The sequence below is a fragment of the Hyla sarda genome, chromosome 12, assembly GCF_029499605.1.
Source record: "Hyla sarda isolate aHylSar1 chromosome 12, aHylSar1.hap1, whole genome shotgun sequence".
Lineage (NCBI taxonomy): Eukaryota > Metazoa > Chordata > Amphibia > Anura > Hylidae > Hyla > Hyla sarda.
Genome location: NC_079200.1, coordinates 7349863 through 7371769, shown reverse-complemented (window position 1 = coordinate 7371769; position 21907 = coordinate 7349863). Strand labels below are relative to the sequence as shown.

Here is a 21907-nt window from a genome sequence, read left to right as displayed (position 1 = left end):
TGGAGAGCAACTGGAACCAAGGTGATAGGTGGGGTCCCAGCAGTTGGACCCCCAGTAGAAAAATGGGCTGCTTATTCTTAAATGCCTGGGAATATGTTTTGTCTGTCTGGCCCTGCCTGTTAGTCACATATTGTTGTGTATTCTCCTGACTGTGTCCCATCAGTGCTGTAGTCACTGATATCTTTGAGTAAGGCGTCGCCCGGGATTGGGGAAGTGGGTCGTCAGGTGATAGGGGGGCCCTGGGCAAATTTTTGCACCGGGGCCCTGTGGTTTCTAGCTACGCCCCTGACCGCTACCTATGTGCAACACCCATTAATGTCAATAGGAGCTGCGTAAACTGCATGAGCAGCCGTCTTCCAACGCTGTTTTTGGCTTCCCAACCACCTCCAGCAACCAAAACTAGATGTCAATCTTGGTACAAACTGCATCTACCAGACATATATGACATTTCCTGCGGACATTCCATAGTTGCCCAGATCGGAGGACCTCTTTTGTGGGTTATTCTGGCCCTATACATATTTATCAAATCCTTGGCAAATCTACAATGTAAATAACGAACAGACATTATCCTGTAGGCCGATCCCACCGCATGATTCTGACTATAATCCCTCTCAAGTGAACCTGAATCCTTATTGACGTAGTATAATTCCTCCACCAAAGAAGGATCTCTCCACCTCTCCTCTCCCCTATAATAAAAGACTATTCTAGAACTATCTCCCCAGTTTGGTCCTAAGATCTTGACCCTCACAATCCTCAATCCATAGTCACAACAACTCCATTCTCATAGACTCTTCACCCATCGGTCACAATACTTCCACCAAACTCCAATCCTGAGGACTCTATCCATAGTACGGTCCCCAAGGAATCCATCCTCATATACACTCCTCCAAGATGGCGGCCCACAGTGCCTAAAATAAGCATTCAGCGCTTAACCCTATCCTCATAATAACCAATGATTATATACAAGAACACCCAGGCATGTAGACACACAGATGTATTAACGCTTCCTTACCTCAGACCCGTGTATGTTCACTACAACCTGGAGGCTGCTCTCTGAAACGGCAAAGTGATCCAACTGTGGGGGGTAAGTGATGTCCAACCATTCCTTCTCAGACATTGCTCCTTGGCTTTCCATAATGGTTTCATACATTTTCCTCACTCTGTACCAGAACATGTCCACTTCTGGGTCTCTTATTACCTGCAGATCTATTGAAGTGAGACATAAACCATGAGGAACCGGCTTATAAAAGATCTTTATTAAAGGCATAAAGGACATGACAGCTCAGCCACAAGTCATGAATGGGATGAATAGAGATGGGGTAGTTGTATCAGCAGCAAGGGTAATAGTAAAAATAAAATGGACAAGGCAAGAGCTGTGTGGCTGTGTATGGCCAGTAGTAGCAGCCACCATTTTGAGAGATTTTTCAAAAACTAATATCAAAAGTTTAAGAAGTGTCGAATTTTTGGAAAATTTGGAATGAATTAGATTCATGCTGAAACAATTTGTTCATCTCAAATGAAAATATATGGGTATTATAGGTGAGCTAAGAGGCGTCGCTAGGGGGATAAGGGGACTGAAGCCTCAGGCCTCCATGACCGTCTTGTACAGACTCTTCTATAGATATTTCTCCTTCTTTCCTCGTTTTTGTTTTATCCTGCTTTAGAGGGACTGCCACTATGGTTGTAGCCACCCTGTTTAGCTATGAGTTCCCAAAAAGGCAGGGCCAGAGGGAAATAAAGGTGGAGAGAATAGTGGGCGCTGCTTTCCTAACCATATCGGTAAATAATAATCTGATGCATCATCTGTAGTGGTTCTGATTTGTAATTTTTATGTAGATATATGTTTGGTTTGTTCAGGCTGTCTGAGGGTGATAGGAGTGCGGTTGTGGCAATCACACTCCTATCACCCTCAGATCTCAGCATGTACAGGTTATGTGAGGGTGATAGGAGTGTGGTTGTGGCAATCACACTCCTATCACCCTCAGATCTCAGCATGTACAGGCTATGTGAAGGTTATGTGGTTGACCACCCTCGGATCCCGGCCCTCTTCGGGTCCACGGGCGGATTTCTCACCGGCCCGGACCTCGTTCGGTAATGATCCTTTTACAGGTTCACCTACGGAAACCTTGTTACAACTTTTACTTCCTCTAGAAAGTCAAGTTTGATCGTCTTCTCGGCGCTCCGCCAGGGCCATTGCCGACTCCGCCAGGGCCGATCCGAGGACCTCACTATACTATCCAATCGGTAGTAGCGACGGGCGGTGTGTACAAAGGGCAGGGACTTAATCAACGTGAGCTTATGACCTGCACTTACTGGGAATTCCTCGTTCATGGGAAATAGTTGCAATCCTCGATCCCTATCACGAACGGGGTTCAGCGGGTTACCCGCACCTGTCGGCAAAGGGTAGACACACGCTGGTCCGTTCAGTGTAGCACGCGCGCAGCCCCGGACATCTAAGGGCATCACAGACCTGTTATTGCTCGATCTCGTGTGGCTGAACGCCACTTGTCCCTCTAAGAAGTTAGAGGTCCGACTACTGAGTTTATTGAAGGAGGAGGCTGGGTACTATTGGGCGTGGTTAGGAGGGTAACCAAGCATGGTTAGGTATGTGGTTAGAGGCTCTAGCCCCTTATCTTTTGGAGACCCAGCAATGTTCCTGGGTGAGCTAGTCTTCACCAGTGATTGTCTTTTCGTCCCCGAAAAAAAGAGACTCTGTATGCAAGGTTTAAGAAGAAAACTTGGATGGAAATGTGCTACAAAGTTACTACAACTGTCTAAATCTTAGAGAGTGCTAACTTTTCCCGAGAGAATTTAGATGTGTCAGACATATCACAAAGGCTCGGACTGTTTGATAAATCTGGCGCCTCTGTAGACTGTCTAATCTAAGTGTGCACTGTCCAGTTTCACTTTACACCAACCATTAGATGGCTTCCTTCAGGTAAAGGTAATGAGACAAAGTTTTGACCCATGATCTTTTAGGCCACACCTTCTTACTGTTCATGTCACGACCCTTTAACAATAGGTCACGTTTCCTTGTCAACCAAAGCGCATTTTCCTGTACTTTTTGGTGCACACAGCATAACAAATTTGGCTCGATTGACGTACACTAAGATTTTTGCGCATGTGGAGCCAAAATTCTGGTGCATCAGGCACAATAAATGGGGCACTGCATTCGTTAAAAGAAAAAGGATGGTGACTATGCACACCCATTTATTTATGTCCGCAATAAGTTTTTAAAGTGATAGGAATGGTATTTAACAACATTATTTTCAAGCCCTGTAATAAAAATAAAGAAATCCTGTACTTACCTCCCTCCCTTCCCCGTAGCCTTTGGTATCACTGCGCGCGGTCTCCACTAAACTTGGTTTCTGGGAACTGCTGACAATACATCACATTGCCTCTCAGCCAATCACTCATCACAGCTGTGTCCCGCCTCATCCAGTGATTGGCTGAGAGGCAATGTGATGTATTGGCAGCAGCACCGGGAAGCCAAGTTCAGTCGAGACTGCGCGGAGTGATACCGGAGGCTATGGGGGAGGGAGGGAGGTAAGCAGAGGTCGGGTCCTCTTCCACATAAGGGCTGGTCCTGCAGGACTCCTGCTAATGGAACGGTGTCCTTAATGAGAAAAAAAAGTGCAGGAACTCAGTTCCCACATGTTCCTGCAGGACTTGAGCCCTGGAGGTAAGTACAGGATTTTTATGTTATCACACAGCCTGGGCACTTTTATTGAAAACACTATTTGCCGATAACAAAATTAAGATGCAGCATTCACCTCTGTCCAGCAGGAGCTTCAGTCCTCTACTAGGAAGAATTTTAGGCTGTTTATTCTCTTTAAGAACAATTTTAAAGATGGGGAGGAAGAAGTCAACTTCACACAGACGATGGTGATCTTGGAGGATGTGCTGGTCGGACTGATGATCAATACACATGAAGGTATAGAAGGATGGATGATGGAGGAGACTGAAGAGCGGTTCCTTGTATGCTCGGTGCCATACAATCTATGGAGAAGAACAGATGACAATGCAGAGTCCTCTTCACATCAGGATTGTTACCAACACTTACCAATGTAACGCCCTACCATACCTTCTTCAGGTTGGCCATGGTGGAGCTGAATGGCACTGTAATGCTTAGGTGGATGCCATTCGGTAGCAGAATGTCCACATCCAAAAAGCCTTTAGGAAGCCCCTTAATATTGACACGTTTTGGCGGAGTCTGTGGGTGACCGGGTGCCGTCTCGTACTCGACCTCGCTTGTCCCAGGATGGACATTGACATAACTGGGATCTTTTTGTGCCTTTCCAGAGCATAATTAAAATAAATAATACAGTGTAAGCTATGTCCATTTAAAAGAGACAGCCTTATGTCAGTCAGACCGTGTTCACACACATCACACACCTACACTCTCCTACCGGAAATAATCATAAAAACTAGGCAGAAAAGAAATATATATACAACCTATATCCACTATCCTCCATATACCAATATATACAACCTATATCCACTACCCTCCATATACCAATATATACAACCTATATCCACTACCCTCCATATACCAATATATACAACCTATATCCACTACCCTCCATATACCAATATATACAACCTATATCCACTACCCTCCATATACCAATATATACAACCTATATCCACTACCCTCCATATATCAATATATACAACCTATATCCACTACCCTCCATATACCAATATATACAACCTATATCCACTACCCTCCATATACCAATATATACAACCTATATCCACTACCCTCCATATATACCAACAACCTATATCCACTACCCTCCATATACCAATATATACAACCTATATCCACTACCCTCCATATACCCGACGCACGTATCAAATCTTCATCAGAAGGCAACATGGTGAGGATCTGAAACATGCGTCGGGGTAGAGAGATCCCCATATTTTATGGACCTACAGAGTAAACATAATGGGGGGAATTCATCAACCTATATAGAGTAATTTTAAGTGTATTTTCTTGCACAAAATCTTGCGAAATGATATTTTCTGCATTCTTTTTGTGCATCTTTTTTGGTGGAACTTTTTCTAAAGTTGTCATCCTTCGGGTGTACCTTAGTGCCCTTTTTCATATAGACATGGATTTATCAAATGCGTTTTTTTATTTTTGACGCACAAAAAGAACGCAAGTCTCATTTTTTTGCGCAAGTATACACCATCTTGGAGGACACCTACTAAAGTGTCTATTTTCACACAGTAAGGACTGCAACTCCCATCATGGACAGACTCTGCCCATGATGGGAGTTATAGTCTAGGGGTTGAGGTGCAGATCGCAGCAGGTCATTATCCAGAGACCCGCTGCGATCCGCATTTATTAACTGTAAAAGTCGGTGGTACATGCGGCTACACTGCGCTGCCACCGGCTCTTGTATACACTGTCATAATTCATAATCCCCGCCGCCAGAATACGGGAGCTCTGATTGGTCAATAGCTATCCACCAATCAGAGCTCCCGTCTCCCGGCGGGGATTATGAATTATAAGAACTGTATATAGGAGCCCGCGGCAGCGCAGTGTAGCCGCATGTACCGGCAGCTTGTATAGTTAATAAATGCGGATCGCAGGAGAGTGATCTGCCCCTCTGCCCTTGGACTACTACTCCTATCATGGGACAGAGTCTGTCCCATGATGGGAGTAGTTGTAGTACCGCAGCGCTGCTGAGCGAAGGCACTAGCACATCCCCCGGCTGCCGGACTTTTAGGACTACTACTCCCATCATGGACAGACTCTGCCCATGATGGGAGTTATAGTCCAGGGGCTGAAGTGCAGATCGCACTGGGTCATTCTGCAGAGACCCGCTGCAATCCGCATTTATTCAGATAACAAGACGGCGGTACATGCGTCTACAATGCACTGCCCGCCGACTTGTATAAGCACTGTAATAATTCATAATCCCCGCCGCCGGGAAAGAGGAGCTCTGATTGGTCAATAGCTATTCTCCAATCAGAGCTCCCGTCTCCCGGCGGAGATTATGAATTATGACAACTGTATATAGGAGCCCGCGGGCAGCGCAGTGGAGACGCATGTACTGCCCGGCTTTTTAACTTAAATGCGGATCGCATCAGATCATTCTCTGGCGATCTGTTGCGATCCGCATTTATTAACTAGATTACCGGCCTTACATGCGTCTACATCACGCTCCCCGACAGCTCCTATATACAGCTGTCATAATTCATAATCCCCGCCGGGAGACGATAGCTCTGATTGGTGGATAGCTATTGACCAATCAGAGCTCCCCTCTCCCGGCGGCAGGGATTATGAATTATGACCGCTGTATATAGAAGCCGCAGGCAGCGCGATGTAGCCGCGTGTACCGCTGGCTTGTTAACTTAAATGCGGATCGCAGCGGGTCTCTGCAGAATGACCCGGTGCGATCTGTACCTCAGCCCGTGGACTACAACTCCCATCATGGGCAGAGTCTGTCCATGATGGTAGTAGTAGTCCTAAAAGTCCCGCAGCCGGGGGATGTGCAAGTGCCATCCCTCAGCAGCGCTGCGGTACTACAACTACTCCCATCATGGGACAGACTCTGTCCCATGAGAGGAGTAGTAGTCCAAGGGCAGAGGGACAGATCTCTGTTCACATTATGCATTTTGCATAATGGGAACAGAGCCTTTCTGGCAGTGTGTTTACAAACAGGGAGACTCCAGCTGTTGGTTAACTACAGCCCCCATGATGGGAGTTGTAGTTAAGCAACAATTGGAGGCTGCCTGTTTAGGAACACGCTGCATTATGTGCACTCTTCCCAGTGGAGAGCAAAAAAAAATCTACTAACCCATATTTCTTGTTTTTCTTTTCTTCTCATTTCAGATACGTGAATGTGGAGGACCACGTCAGATTCGGTGGACTGCAACGATGACCAGCATTTTTCTTTTTTTTTAATTCAATAAAATGGTTAACAAGGGCTGTGGGGGAGTGTTTTTTTTTTAAATAAACATTTTTTTTCAATGTGTCGTGTTTTTTTATAATTGAATTTTCATGCTTAGTAGTGGAAGCAGTCTTATAGACGGAATCCATTACTAAGCCAGGGTTTAGCATTAGCCCAAAAATCAGCTGGCGCTAACCCCCAATTATTACCCCGGTACAGGGGTGCCAGGAAGAGCTGGTACCAACAGGCCCGGAGCGTCAAAAATGGCGCTCCTGGGCCTAGGCGGTAACAGGCTGGCGTTATTTAGGCTGGGGAGGGCCAGTAACAATGGTCATCGCCCACCCTGGTAACGTCAGGCTGTTGCTGCTTGGTTGGTATCTGGCTGATACTGAAAATAGGGGGAACCCTATGCGTATTTTTAAAAAATTTTTATAAATAAAAAAGGTGTGTGGTTCCCTAATTTTTTCAGTATCAGCCAGATACCAACCAAGCAGCAACACCCTGACGTTACCAGGGTGGGCGAGGACCATTGTTACTGGTCCTCCCCAGCCTAAATAATGCCAGCCTGTTACCGCCTATGGCCCAGGAGCGCCATTTTTGACCCTCCGGGCCTGTTGGTACCGGCTCTTCCTGGCACCCCTGTGGCGGTGGGTACCGGGGTAATAATTGGGGGTTAGCACTAGCTGTTTTGGGGGCTAACACTAAGGCCCCGCCTAGTAATAGATTATGTCTACAAGACGCCTTCCACTACTAAGCCTGAAAATTTAATTACAAAAAAACACAACACGTTGTGAAAAACTTTTATTTAAAAAAACACTCCCCCACAGCCCTCGTTAACTCTTTTATTGACATTTAAAAAAATGCTGTTCATCATTGCAATCCATCAAATCTGACATAGTCCTCTTCATTTACGTATCTAAATTTCAAAGAAAAAAAAAAAAGTTTAGTACATTTTTTGGTTTACACACACCAGCAAAAATGCAAGAAAAAAAACACAAGAAAAACTGACAAAACACAGGAAAAAACTGGGACAGTTTTTTCTGGCGTTTTTTATGATGGACAAAAAACCACAATGGAATCCGACCTCAAATCAATAGAACAAAATCCCTACGTCCACTTTTCCTGTGAGGTAGAGAAGGAGTGTACGGTAGAGAAGGAGTGTACGGTAGGGAAGGAGTGTACGGTAGAGAAGGAGTGTATGGTAGGGAAGGAGTGTACGGTAGGGAAGGAGTGTACGGTAGAGAAGGAGTGTACGGTAGGGAAGGAGTGTACGGTAGAGAAGGAGTGTACGGTAGGGAAGGAGTGTACGGTAGGGAAGGAGTGTACGGTAGGGAAGGAGTGTACGGTAGAGAAGGAGTGTACGGTAGAGAAGGAGTGTGCGGTAGGGAAGGAGTGTACGGTAGGGAAGGAGTGTACGGTAGAGAAGGAGTGTACGGTAGGGAAGGAGTGTACGGTAGAGAAGGAGGGTACGGTAGAGAAGGAGTGTACGGTAGGGAAGGAGTGTACGGTAGAGAAGGAGTGTACGGTAGGGAAGGAGTGTACGGTAGAGAAGGAGTGTACGGTAGGGAAGGAGTGTACGTTAGGGAAGGAGTGTACGGTAGAGAAGGAGTGTACGGTAGGGAAGGAGTGTACGGTAGAGAAGGAGTGTACGGTAGGGAAGCAGTGTACGGTAGGGAAGGAGTGTACGGTAGGGAAGAAGTGTACGGTAGAGCGAGGGGGGGGGGGGTGTTTCTATATTTGCACAAGATTTATCAAAGGAGTGCACAGCCATAGTAAATTCTGAGCAAGAGTGTAAAGGGGTAGAACTGTGTCTACAATAGACACATATTGATGAATCCCCCCCTATAATGCGTAAATTTTACCATTAAGTGCACTGTGTAGAAACATAAGCTCCCAAAAGTTGTAAAATGGTGTTTTTTATTTAATCTTTTGCCCCACAAATAGTTTTGCTTTGTTTCACCGTAGACTTTGTGGTAAAATGAGTGATTTAATTACAAAGTACAATTGGCGGCGCAAAAAACAACAACCACAAGTCTCATATGGGACTGTAGGGGGAAATTAAAAGCGTTATGACTAATAGAAGCCGAAGAGGAAAAAAACGAAAGTGCAAAGATGAAAATTCCTTGCGTCCTTAACCTGTTAAGGACGCAGGGCGTACAGGTACGCCCTTGCGTCACGGTCCTTAAGGATACAGGGCGTGCTTGTAAGTCCTGGTCCCATTATCGGGGGTTTGAAGTGACCTCACGAGCTGAGTACGCTTCAAACCTCTTGGGTCCTGAATATAAAAAAAAGTTTTTTCCTGGATAACCCCTTTAATGCCAGGCACCGCCGATCGGGCTGATGCCCGGCATTAACCCTTTAGAGTTTACGGTCAAAGTTGATTGAGGCATCTAAAACGAAAGTAAAATGATCCCGGCAGCTCAGCGGAGCTGATCGGGACCATCGCAGTGAAACCGTGATGTCCCAATAAGCTGAGAGGACGGCAGGAGGGTCTGATCAATGCTATGCTATGGCACAGCACAGTATATGCAATCAAAAGATCACATGGTATAGCCCCCTATGCTAACTAAAAAAATTAAGTGTAAAAAAAAAAGTTAATTAACCCCTTTTCTATTAAAAGTTTGAATTGGGGGTGATTCAAACTTTTAATAGAAAAGGGGTTAATTCACTTTTTTTTTACACTTCATTTTTTTAATAGTTCAGACATTTACGCACGCGGCGGTACCACATATGATTATTTTTTTAATACATTATTTTATTTAAAAATTGTCAAAAGGGGGGGTCCTTTTGACAATTTTTAAATAAAATAATGTATTAAAAATAATCATATGTGGTACCGCCGCGTGCGTAAATGTCTGAACTATTAAAATATAAGGTTCGATGGCGTACACGTAAAAAGAAAATACCAAAGTCCAAAATTGTTCATTTTTGGTTACCTCATGCCCCATAAAAAAATGTATAAAAAGAGATCAAAAAGTCCGATCAAAACAACGAGGGTACCAATAAAAACTACAGACCGCAGCGCACCACATGAGCCCTCATACCGCCCCGTATGTGGAAAAATAAGTTATAGGGGTCAGAAGATGATCATTTTAAACATACTAATTTTGGTGCACGTAGTTTATAATTTTTTTAAAGTAGTAAAATAAAATAAAACAAATGAGGTATCCTTGTAACCGTATGGACCTACAGAATAAAGATACGGTGTCATTTTTACCTAAAAGTGCACTGCGTAGAATCGGAAGCCTCCAAAATGAAAAAAATGGCGTGTTTAAAAAAATTTAAAAAAAATTATTTCACCCCAAAACTAAGTTTTTTTTTTTGCTTTGCCGCAGATTATGTTATAAAATAAGTGATGTCATTACAAAGTACAATTGGTGACGCAAAAAATAAGCTCTTATACAGGTCTGTAGGTGCAAAATTGAAAGCGTTATGATTTTTGGAAGAGGAGGAGGAGGAAACCTGCGATCAGACATCTTGTCCCCTCTTCTTTGGAAAGGGGATAAGATGTCTAGCAGCGGTGTAACCCTTTAAAGGGATACTCCGCTGCTCAGCGTTTGGAACAAACTGTTCCGAATGATGGAGCCGGGAGCTTGTGACGTCATAGCCCCGCCCCCTGATGACGTCACACCCCGCCCCCTCAATGCAAGTCTATGGGAGGGGGCGTGACGGCCATCACGCCCCCTCCCATAGACTTGCATTGAGGGGGCGAGGTGTGACATCATTAAGGGGTGTGTCACGTCCCTCCCATAGACTTGCATTGAGGTGGCGGGGCGTGATGTCATGAGGGGTGGGGCTATGTCACGAGCTCCCGATGCCGGTGTGATCCTGCAGACGTGCGATCTCGGGCTCGCGGTTGGATTTTTGCATGGGTTCGGAAATCTCGCCTCACACCGGCTCCAGTGTACAGAACAGTTTGTTCCAAACACTGAGCAGCGGAGTACCCCCTTTAAAGGAAAACTCCGCTGCGATACATCTTATCCCCTATCCAAAGAAGAGGGGACAAGATGTCTGATCGCAGGTTTCCCGCTTTCAATTTGGCACCTACAGACCCGTATAAGGGCTTGTTTTTTGCGTCACCAATTGTACTTATACAATTGTCACTTATTTTATAACATGATCTGCGCCGAAGCGAAAAAAAATACTTAGTTGTGGGGGGAAATAAAAAAAAAAAGCCATTTTGTTACTTTTGGGGGCTTCCGTTTCTACTTTGTTCCAAACGCTGATTACCCCTTTAAGTCTATATGATTGTTCAGCACCTAATTTTACGGAGACTCTATTTCTAGAAGTGATCAGATGGAGTCAGTGCCGTATACATTCTGGGGGTCCTTCCCGGGGTTATTGTTTTTATGGGGGGGGGGGGGGATTTCGTCTTCGTCTTATTTTCTGCATATATTTTCGGTATAAATATAATTGTGCTGTATAATAGATATCGTCTCTTTATTCCAGTATAATGAAGGGCAGTGGATATAGGTTGTGCTCGTGTTCACACACGGTATTTCCGTCTTTTTATCCCGAACCAGGAATGGGTCCAAAACACAGGAGAAAATCTACGCATTTTAGTTTTTCTCTGAGCCGGTTCCCTCCTGGTTTTGGCTAGAAAACACTGACCAGAATACTATGTGTGAACATGGCCTAAGGGTACGTTCACACGGGCGGATTTTAAGGAAATTTACACTGCGGAAAATCTGCCGCAAGCCCCATTGAAGTCAGTAGGGACTGCGGCGGATTTTCCGCAGCGTAAATTCCGCCGCGGAAAATCTGCTGCGGACAGCCGAGAAGAGCCCGCCCACTTTCAAATACGCAGCGGAAAACCCTCAAAAAAAATCAGCCCGTGTGCACGTACCCTAAGTCAGTATTTGGCTCAGTATTTGTAAGCCAAAAATCAGAAGGGGGAGAGTTGCCCATAGCAACCAATCAGATCGCTGCTTTCATTTTTGAAAAGGCCTCTGCCAAATGAAAGAAGCGATCTGATTGGTTGCTATGGGCAACTCAGTAACGTTTCCTCTGGACAAGGTTTGGATAAATCTCCCCCAGAAGTGTCTACAGAAGGAAAAAAATGTAATAGAAAGATTTGTCCCTTTTTTAAGCTAAACAGGAAGAAAAAACCTTGAAGTTGGCGCCGCTGACTCCTGTAGAAGGATGAGGCGGAGGCCAGAAGTATTAGAAAAGTCCTCAGCAGGACCTTGGAGGAGATTCATCAATACCTGTCCAGAGGAAGAGCGGTCCAGTTGCCCATAGCAACCAATCAGATGGCTTCTTTCATTTTTAACAAGGCCTCTGAAAACTGAAAGAAGTGATCTGATTGGTTGCTATGGGCAACTGGACCGCTCTTCCTCTGGACAGGTATTGATGAATCTCCTCCAAGGTCCTGCTGAGGACTTTTCTAATACTTCTGGCCTCCGCCTCATCCTTCTACAGGAGTCAGCGGCGCCAACTTCAAGGGTTTTTTCCTGCTTTGCTTCCATTCCTCGCTTCCAGGACGGGTCCTGTCTTCTCCTGCAGACATTTGGCACAGCAACGGCGCGCTTTATTGGTACCCTGATTAGGGATAGACCGATTATCGGTTTGGCCGATATTATCGTCCGATATTCACGATTTTGGACATTATCGGTACCTTGCCGATATGCCGATAATGCCACGCCCCCCCGCCAAGAGACCACCTCCGCCGCCGCTGCCCCATTGCCTCCCCCCCAGGCCCGGTTTTATAATTACCTGTTCCCGGAGCCCGGGGTCCACGCTACTTCTGGCTCCTGCGGCGTCCAATGACGAGTGACGTTTTCAATGCGACATCACCGTCAGTGCCCACAGTGACAGCTCAGGACGCCGCCAGAGCCAGAAGTAGCGCGGACCCGGGGCCCCGGGAACAGGTAATTATAAATCCGCGCATGGGGGAGGCAATGGGGCAGCGGTGGTGGTTGGACTAGGGAGGACCTCAGGACAGGCAGGGGGAGAGAAGCGGGTGGCGGCGCAAAGCCACTGCAGTTCATTGATTTAAAGCGCCTGCGGCGGTGGGAGGGAAATAGCCGATAACTTATACTGGAATATTGGTATAAATTATCAGCTATCGGCCTGAAAGGTCGCAGATTATCGGTATCGGCCCTAATAAATCGATATTGGACGATCCCTAACCCCGATATATTTGTGGGTTATATGCGCATTTACACTACTTTGAGGTGAGCGGCCATCTATAAGCCCAGTGGGTTTGCCCCCCACTCACCATTTGATGTTTTAGGGTGATACACGAGGCGCCATCTGTCGGTCCTTCTCTTTCTATCCCCACAGATTGTCCCTTTTTACAAATACTGGAGCCAAATACTGAGTCAAGTCCTGCCTAAGGGTACGTTCAGACAAGCGGATTTTCGCTGTGTATTGCGCTGCGGATTTGCCGCTGAAGGACCCTCTGTATTCTGCCTTTACATGTGTCTCCTCGGGGCGGCAATGCACCGCTATGAGCAGACACACTGGGATGTGCGAGTCGCACATGCGCATGCGCAGTATACTCGCGCATTGTGGCAGCTCATTGAGCTGGGGGAGCGGCCGCAATGTGTGTGAGTACACCGCACTCGCACATTGCTTCAGTGTACGGCGTATTGCCGCTCCGAGCAGGCACAAGTAAAGGCAGAATACAGAGAGTCCTTCAGCGGCGGATCTGCAGCGTAAAATATGCTGCAAATCCGCTCGTGTCAATGTACCCTTAGGCCATGTTCACACATAGTATTCTGATCAGTGTTTTTAGCCAAGACCAGGAGGGGAACCGGCTCAGAGAAAAACTATAATGGGAAGATTCTCCTGTTTTTTGGACCCATTTCTGGTTTTTGATAAAAAGACGGAAATACCGTGTGTGAACAAAGAGCCATGTGGATCCAGCCTAAGGCTATGTTCACACAGGGGGTGCAATTTACCAAGAGTGGTGTATCCATATGGCGGTCTAATCAGGGGGCACACCCCAGAATTCTATGCCAGCTATATTGTAGCAAAATTCGTTTTGGGGGGAGGTCATGCCCCCTCCATGTCATGTCATGCCCCCCGCCCCCGCACACTTGGCAAGCACGGAGCAGACTTGGGAAAAGACAATTTGCTGAGTCTGTGCCTGGCGGATAAATCTGAGCCAGTGTATTTGGATCATCAGAAAGACGAAAAAAAGGTGCTTTTTGAAGTGCTAACTCCCCCCAAAAAAACAAGAAAAAAAAACCTAAACATTTTTTTTCTGCGTAAAAAAAAGCCATATAAAGGGGTACTCCGCTGCTCAGCGTTTGGAACAAACTGTTCCGAACGCTGGAGCCGGCGCCAGGAGCTCGTGACGTCATAGCCCCGCCCCCTCGTGATGTCACATCCCGCCCCCTCAATGCAAGTCTATGGGAGGGGGCGTGACGGCTGTCACGCCCCCTCCCATAGACTTGCATTGAGGGGGTGGGGTGTGACTTCGTGAGGGGGCGGGGCTATGAAGTCACGAGCTCCCGGTGCCAGCGTTCGAAACAGTTTGTTCCAAACTCTGAGCAGCGGAGTACCCCTTTAACTGTTTTTGTTCACACATAGTTGTATTCTGAAGCATAAATAACCACTATACACACTTTATTTAAAATACACTTTTTTTCCCTACTAAATTATATTGAAGTCAATGGAAAACCCTTGACAGTTCACACGTAGCTTTAGTTTTTTTACCTACAATAAAGTGTTCTTTTATGTCTTTCTGCTGTGTTTCTGCACATAAATGCTTCAAAACACTAAAACATTGCAAACCAGTAGGGACCTAATTTGCATAAAGCACCCTGAGAACATGCCGGAAAAATGGTCCAAAAAGTCTCGGATTGTCAAAGACTGTCTGGACATGCTGGGAGTTGTAGTTTTGCAACAGCTGGAGTCACACTGGTTGGGAAACACTGTTCTAAATACACTGTCTGAACACAGCCGAATGTTCAAAATAAGTACAATGCCCCCCCCCCCCCCCCCCAAAAAAAAAATAAAATGATGCACAGACTGAAATGTCATGGAGGCGGAGCAGAGCTGCAGCAGCATGCATGCCTCCTCCCTCCCCCTCCCTGCTTTATGCCGTTTTCTCCATTTGCCTCCTATTATTCTCCCCTGTGACTCTCACATGGATTACTGGGTGCAGTACCATATCCCCTGCCTGTTTTTTTGGGTTTTGGTGCCTTTGCAGTAGCGGTGACTTACGGTTTTGTGGTTATTTTAGATTTCATGTAATAAAAAGTGATATTTTGGGTTCGTACATTGACTGATCATTTCCCATAGGTTTTCTGTGATTTGTGTATCCCCCATGTATGGAGCAGGGTGCAGACCCAGGGTCGGGTCCCATATGTTATAACACTGCACCCCAACCTGTGCCACCCCCCCCCCCCCCCCCCCCCAAAAAAAATCTGGTGAAAACTACAACTCCCAGCATGACCTGTACTCCTCCAACCTGACCTGTAATCATGTTGGGAGTTGTAGTTTTGCAGCAGCTGGAGGATTACAGGTTGTTTCCTATCAGTAATAGTGAGGTCATTGTATCCCTGCTGGTTATATACATATAGATCTACACGGCTGTGACCCGGCCCCGGAGGAGCCGCCATTACTCTACATTACTGTTACTGTGCGGGGCCCCCGGGGATCACTGGATTACTGTGCGGGGCCCCGGGGATCGCTGGATTACTGTGCGGGGCCCCGGGGATCACTGGATTACTGTGCGGGGCCCCGGGGATCACTGGATTACTGTGCAGGGGCCCCGGGGATCACTGGATTACTGTACAGGGGCCCGGGATCGCTGGATTACTGTGCAGGGGCCCGGGGATCACTGGATTACTGTGCAGGGGCCCGGGGATCACTGGATTACTGTGCAGGGGCCCGGGGATCACTGGATTACTGTGCGGGGGCCCCGGGGGAACACTGGATTACTGTGCAGGGCCCCCGGGGATCACTGGATTACTGTGGGGCCCGGGGATCACTGGATTACTATGCAGGGACCCTACTCACCATGCTTCCACCTCCGCAGAACAACTAGTGTGAGTCCAGGAGACTGGGAGCAGCGCCCTCTACAGGACACAGGGTGTAATGATGAACTGCACGTCCCGGTGTAATGAGGAGAACAGTTCATTACACCCTGTGTCCTGTAGAGGGCGCTGCTCCCAGTCTCCTGGACTCACACTAGTTGTTCTGCGGAGGTGGAAGCATGGTGAGTAGGGTCCCTGCATAGTAATCCAGTGATCCCTGGGGCCCCTGCACAGTAATCCAGTGATCCCCGGGGGCCCCGCACAGTAATCCAGTGATCCCTGGGGCCCCACATAGTAATCCAGTGATCCCTGGGCCCCCGCACAGTAATCCAGTGATCCCTGGGGCCCCACATAGTAATCCAGTGATCCCCGGGGTCCCACACAGTAATCAGTGATCCCCGGGGCCCACACAGTAATCCAGTCATCCCCGGGGCCCCGCACAGTAATCCAGTGATCCCTGGGCCCTACATAGTAATCCAGTGATCCCCAGGCCCCGCACAGTAATCCAGTGATCCCGGGCCCCGCACGGTAATCCAGTGATCCCCGGGGCCCCGCACAGTAATCCAGTGATCCCCGGGGCCCCGCACAGTAATCCAGTGATCCCTGGGGCCCCCACACAGTAATCCAGTGATCCCCGGGGCCCCCCGCACAGTAATCCAGTCATCCCCGGGGCCCCGCACAGTAATCCAGTGATCTCCGGGGCCGCGCACAGTAATCCAGTGATCCCTGGGGCCCCGCACAGTAATCCAGTGATCCCCGGGGGCCCCGCACAGTAATCCAGTGATCCCCGGGGCCCCGCACAGTAATCCAGTGATCCCCGGGGCCCCACACAGTAATCCAGTGATCCCCGGGGCCCCACACAGTAATCCAGTGATCCCCCAGGGCCCCACATAGTAATCCAGTGATCCACGGGGCCCCACACAGTAATCCAGTGATCCCCGGGCCCCGCACAGTAATCCAAGTCATCCCCGGGGGCCCCGTACAGTAATCCAGTGATCCCTGGGGCCCCGCACAGTAATCCAGTGATCCCTGGGGCCCCGCACAGTAATCCAGTCATCCCCGGGGCCCCGTACAGTAATCCAGTGATCCCTGGGGCCCCGCACAGTAATCCAGTGATCCTGGGGCCCCGCACAGTAATCCAGTGATCCCCGGGGCCCCGCACAGTAATCCAGTCATCCCCGGGGCCCCGCACAGTAATCCAGTGTTTCCCAACCAGTGTGCCTCCAGCTGTTGCAAAACTACACCTCTCCTCAGCCAAACCAAAGGCTGTCTGGGCATGCTGGGAGTTGTAGTTTTAGCCACAGCTTGGGCTTTATAGACCCTTTTTCCCGGCATGTTCTAAGGGGGCTTTATACAAATCAGGATTTTTCACACTATTTTTTGTGTTTTGAAAGACATAAAAACCCACTTTATATATATATTTATATGTGGATAAAATGGCCGTATTATAGTTGTAAAAAAGTTTTTAAAAACTGTGTGAACTGTGAAGGGTTTCTCTTATTGAATTCAATATAATTTAGATGGGGGAGGAGATAAAAGCGATTTATTGTGTGTATAATGGCGATTTATGCTGCAAAATGCAACAATCATTGTGTGAACAAAGCCTTAAGAGGTTAAAGGGGTACTCCCGCGGAAAACTTTTTTTTTAAAATCAACTGGTGCCAGAAAGTTAAACAGATTTGTAAATTACTTCTATTAAAAAAATCTTAATCCTTCCAGTACTTTTTAGGGGCTGTATACTACAGAAGAAATGCTTTTCTTTTTGGATTTCTCTTCTGTCCTGAGCACAGTGCTCTCTGCTGACATCATGACCACAGTGCTCTCTGCTGACATCTCTGTCCATTTTAGGAACTGTCCAGAGCAGGAGAAAATCCCCATAGAAAACATATGCTGCTCTGGACAGTTCCTAAAATGGACAGCGATGTCAGCAGAGAGCACTGTGGTCATGATGTCAGCAGAGAGCTCTGTGTTCCAAAAAGAAAAGCATTTCTTCTGTAGTATACAGCCCCTAAAAAGTACTGGAAGGATTAAGATTTTTTAATAGAAGTAATTTACAAATCTGTTTAACTTTCTGGCACCAGTTGATTAAAAAAAAAAAAAAAAAGTTTTTTGCGGGAGTACCCCTTTAAGGTCTTTCCGTTTTTGCACTTTGGCTTGTTTTAGGCGCCACCAATTTTACTTTGTAATGACATCAGTCATTTCACCACAAAATCTATGGCGAAAGCAAAAAAAAAAAAAAAAAATATTTTGTTGGCCAAAATAAAATAGAAAAACACCCCACTTTGTAAATTTTAGCGCCTTCCGTTTCTAGGCAGTCCACTTTTCGGTAAAAATGGTACCTTATCTTTATTCTGTAGGTCCATATGGTTACAAGGATACCCAATTTATGTTTGTTTTGCTTTATTTTATGTTACTACTTAAAAAAAAATTATAACTACATGCACCAAAATTTGTATGTTTAAAATCGTCCTCTTCTGACCCCTATAGCTTTTTTATTTTTCTGCATACAGGGATGTTTGAGGGCTAATTTTTTGCGCCCCGATCTGTAGATTTTATCGGTACCATTTTTGTTTTTATGGGACTTTTTGATCGCTTATTATTATTTTTTTTATGGTATAGGATATGACCAAAAATGCACAATTTTGGACTTTGGTATTTTTTTACGTGAACGCCATGGACTGTGGGGTTTAGCTACCCTTATATTTTAATAGTTCGGACATTTACGCACGCGGCACTATCACAAATAATTATTTTAGTTTTTTATTACATTATGTGATTTAAAAAATAGTAAATGAGGGGATTCAAACTTTTATTAGGGGAGGGGCTTATTCACATTTATTAACTTTTTTTTAAACACTTTATTATTATGTTTTTTAGTCCTTATAGGGGGTTATACCATGTGATCTTTTGATTGCATACACTGATCAACGCTATACCATAGCACAGATCAGTGTTCTCGGTGCTCTGCTGCTCTAGCCTGCTCCAGGACCGATCGGATGGTGAGGAGGCAGGTAAGGACTGATCAGGACATTGCGATTACATCATGATGGTCCAGATCAGCTCCGCAGAGCTGTGGGGATAGTTTCACTTTCACTTTAGAAGCCGCGATCAACTTCGATTGTGGCATCTAAAGGGTTAATGCTGGGTATCGGCCCGATTGGTGGTGACCGGCATTAACCCGGGGTCCTGGCTGCTGATAGCAGTCGGGACCACCGAGTTTAACTCACGCTCAGCCCGTGAATGTTTTTTAAATGCTGGTAACACGACCAGGGTGTCCTTAAAGGGTTACTCCGCTCCCCAGCGTCCAGAACATTGAGTTCCGAACTCTGGGTGCGGGCTTCTGTGTTCACTCCCGCCCCCTCGGCCGTCGTGCTCCCTTCCTATAGACTTGCATTGAGGGGGTGGGACGTGACGTCACGGGGCGGGGCGTGACGAGGGGATGGGCGTGAACACGGAAGCCCGCACCCAGCGTTCGGAACTCAATGCTCCGGACGCTGAGGAGCGGAGTAACAGGTTGACACACATTTTCTTTGTCTTTTTGAGGATTAAAGGGTTACTTTGCCCCTAGACATCGTATTCCCTATCCAAAGGATGTCACGATCACAGCCGCCGAAACCCAGCGCTGTCAGCATAATGTTCAGAACGTCGGGTGCGTGAATGACAGTGACTATATGGGATATTTAAAGATTACCTATCATCAACTAAGCTGTCCCTAATCCCTCCCCCCAATCTGTCCCTGACTCTCACTGACTCTATCCCTGTCTATATTTTTACCCAAAACCCCATTTAAATACCTTTTTTAGATCCCCTGTGGCTGCTCAGGCTCCTGCCGTGAGCGAGGGAGGAAGGGGGCGTGGCCCGGCAGGCTTGACGTCATCTGAAGCCTGTCAATCGGCACTTCCGCCCTTCTCCCTCTTCAATATCAGAGTGTAATAGATATCCCCGGCAAGGTGAGTGAGCTTGCGGGACTGATGTGCTCTGTGTCCCATCGTGCTGCCTTGCTACTACGGGACAATGAATGACTGCTTCGGGACACAGAGCGTACAAGTCCCGATCCTCTTCTGTGCTGCCCTGAGCTACACCGACATTTGGCCAGATGAAGCGACTGGCCATGTCAGGAGCACCCGTGCTGCAGGCACATTGCTTGCTCCTGCCTGTCTGATTGACAGGCGGGGAGCTGCGCTGTGCTCTTCAGTGTCCGGCTTCACTGAGATTTCGGACTCATGCTGCCAGGCCGGCATGAGTCCGAACTCTATGCGCCGGGACATGTAGGGAGACCCCTAGTGGTCGTTTTTTAAAAGTAAAAAAATATATATAAAGATACATTTTTGTTAATCACATGTAATTAATCAAATACATTGATTAACAAAATATAAAAAGTTTTTTTGGCGACAGGTACACTTTAATGTTATATTTTTATAGTTGGGACAATTCCAAATATGTTTATTTTTATCATGTCTTTTTTATGAAAGATGGTAAAAAGGGGGGGGGTGATTTTTTTTAATATGGAAGGTTAATGTATGTGTTTTTTAAACTTTTATTAAAATTTTTCTTTTTTTACACTTTATTAGTCCCCTTAGGGGATTTTAGGAAGAAATTGGAGATTTTCCTATCCTTGGTGACGGAAAATATAGATTTTATTAAAGACAGGAGGCCAACATTATGCTAACTTTTCTTTACTGGTAAAACATAGCAGCAAAGGTTAACAGATAACATTTAGAGAAAAAAAATGATATATATATTTTTTGTTTTTATTCACAATGATGTTTACTGTGTAAATAAAAAGTGATTATCCCTCCCTGCTTCCAGCTTGTGGTCCAAAGAAGGCGAATATGCAAAAATTCGCGAATATCGGCACTTCCAGAGGACACTGATCCCTCCCTTCTTTTAGCTTGTGGCCAATGAGAAGGATGCAAATACAATTGTCAGAGGTCAGCAACATCCCTAGTAACCAATAGGAAAGTAGTTAGTTTAAGCAAAACTGTCAGCTTGCTGCCCCCGCACTAACCAGCAGTACTAGCTCAGTATGATGCTTATTATGCACGGATCCGCCCCGCCGTTCTGCCGATATCTTCGTTTTTCCCTATATGCTAATGAAGTGCTAGTATGGCTGAATCAGCTAGGGAATAGGGGATAGGGGATAAGATGTCTTAGGGCCAGAGTACACCTTGAAAGGGGTTATCCAAGAAAAAACTTTTTTTTTCTATATTTTAACTGGCTCCAGAAAGTTAAAACAGATTTGTAAATATTAAAAAAAAAATCTTAATCCTTTCAGTACTTATCAGCTGCTGAAGTTGAGTTGTTCTTTTCTGTCTAAGTGCTCTCTGATGACACCTGTCTCGGTAACTGTCCAGAGTAGAAGCAAATCGCCATAGCAAACCTCTTCTACTCTTTTGCAGTTCCTGAGACAAGCAGAGGTGTCAGCAGAGAGCACTGTTGTCAGACAGAAAAGAACATCTCAACTTCAGCAGCTGATAATTATTAAAAGGATTGAGATTTTTTTAATAGAAGTTATTTACAAATCTGTTTAATTTTCTGGAGCCAGTATATATATATATACAGTGGTCCCTCAAAATACGATGGTAATCCGTTCCAAATGGACCATCGTTTGTTGAAACCATCGTATGTTGAGGGATCCATGCAATGTAAAGTATAGGACAGTGGTCTACAACCTGCGGACCTCCAGATGTTGCAAAACTACAACACCCAGCATGCCCGGACAGCCGTTGGCTGTCCGGGCATGCTGGGAGTTGTAGTTTTGCAACATCTGGAGGTCCGCAGGTTGAAGACCACTGGTATTGGAGGTTATACTCATGTGTCCCCGCCGCTCTGGACCGTCAACGCTGCCCTGGATGTCGCCTTCCATCGCTGTCGCCGCGTCCCCGTGGTGTCCCCGACGCTCCGGCAAGGCCTCTGCTTCCCCGGCATCCTCGCTCTCCGTCGCCGCCATAACGTCGCTACGCACGCTGCTCCTATTGGATGACGGGACGGCGTGCGCAGCGACATGATGAC

General features: G+C 46.4%; 1 protein-coding gene across 6 annotated transcripts in view; it reads right to left on the bottom strand.

The window, feature by feature from the left end:
• Nucleotides 1-21907, bottom strand: part of LOC130296747 (phosphatidylinositol 4,5-bisphosphate 3-kinase catalytic subunit delta isoform-like) — a 113428-nt gene that overhangs the window by 90908 nt on the left and 613 nt on the right. Inside the window, exons 1-4 of one of the 6 annotated variants that reach the window (XM_056548623.1) lie at nucleotides 15879-15925; nucleotides 4085-4294; nucleotides 3774-3999; nucleotides 1013-1206 (exon numbers count right to left, since the gene is read on the bottom strand). In XM_056548623.1, coding sequence (XP_056404598.1) covers nucleotides 1013-1206; nucleotides 3774-3999; nucleotides 4085-4294; nucleotides 15879-15881 — 633 coding nt within the window. In that variant the 5' untranslated portion in view covers nucleotides 15882-15925. Of the gene's footprint in view, nucleotides 1-1012; nucleotides 1207-3773; nucleotides 4000-4084; nucleotides 4295-6812; nucleotides 6941-12014; nucleotides 12081-15878; nucleotides 15960-21907 lie in introns of those variants that run through there. The other 5 variants (XM_056548625.1, XM_056548622.1, XM_056548624.1 and 2 more) reach the window with 5 other exon arrangements.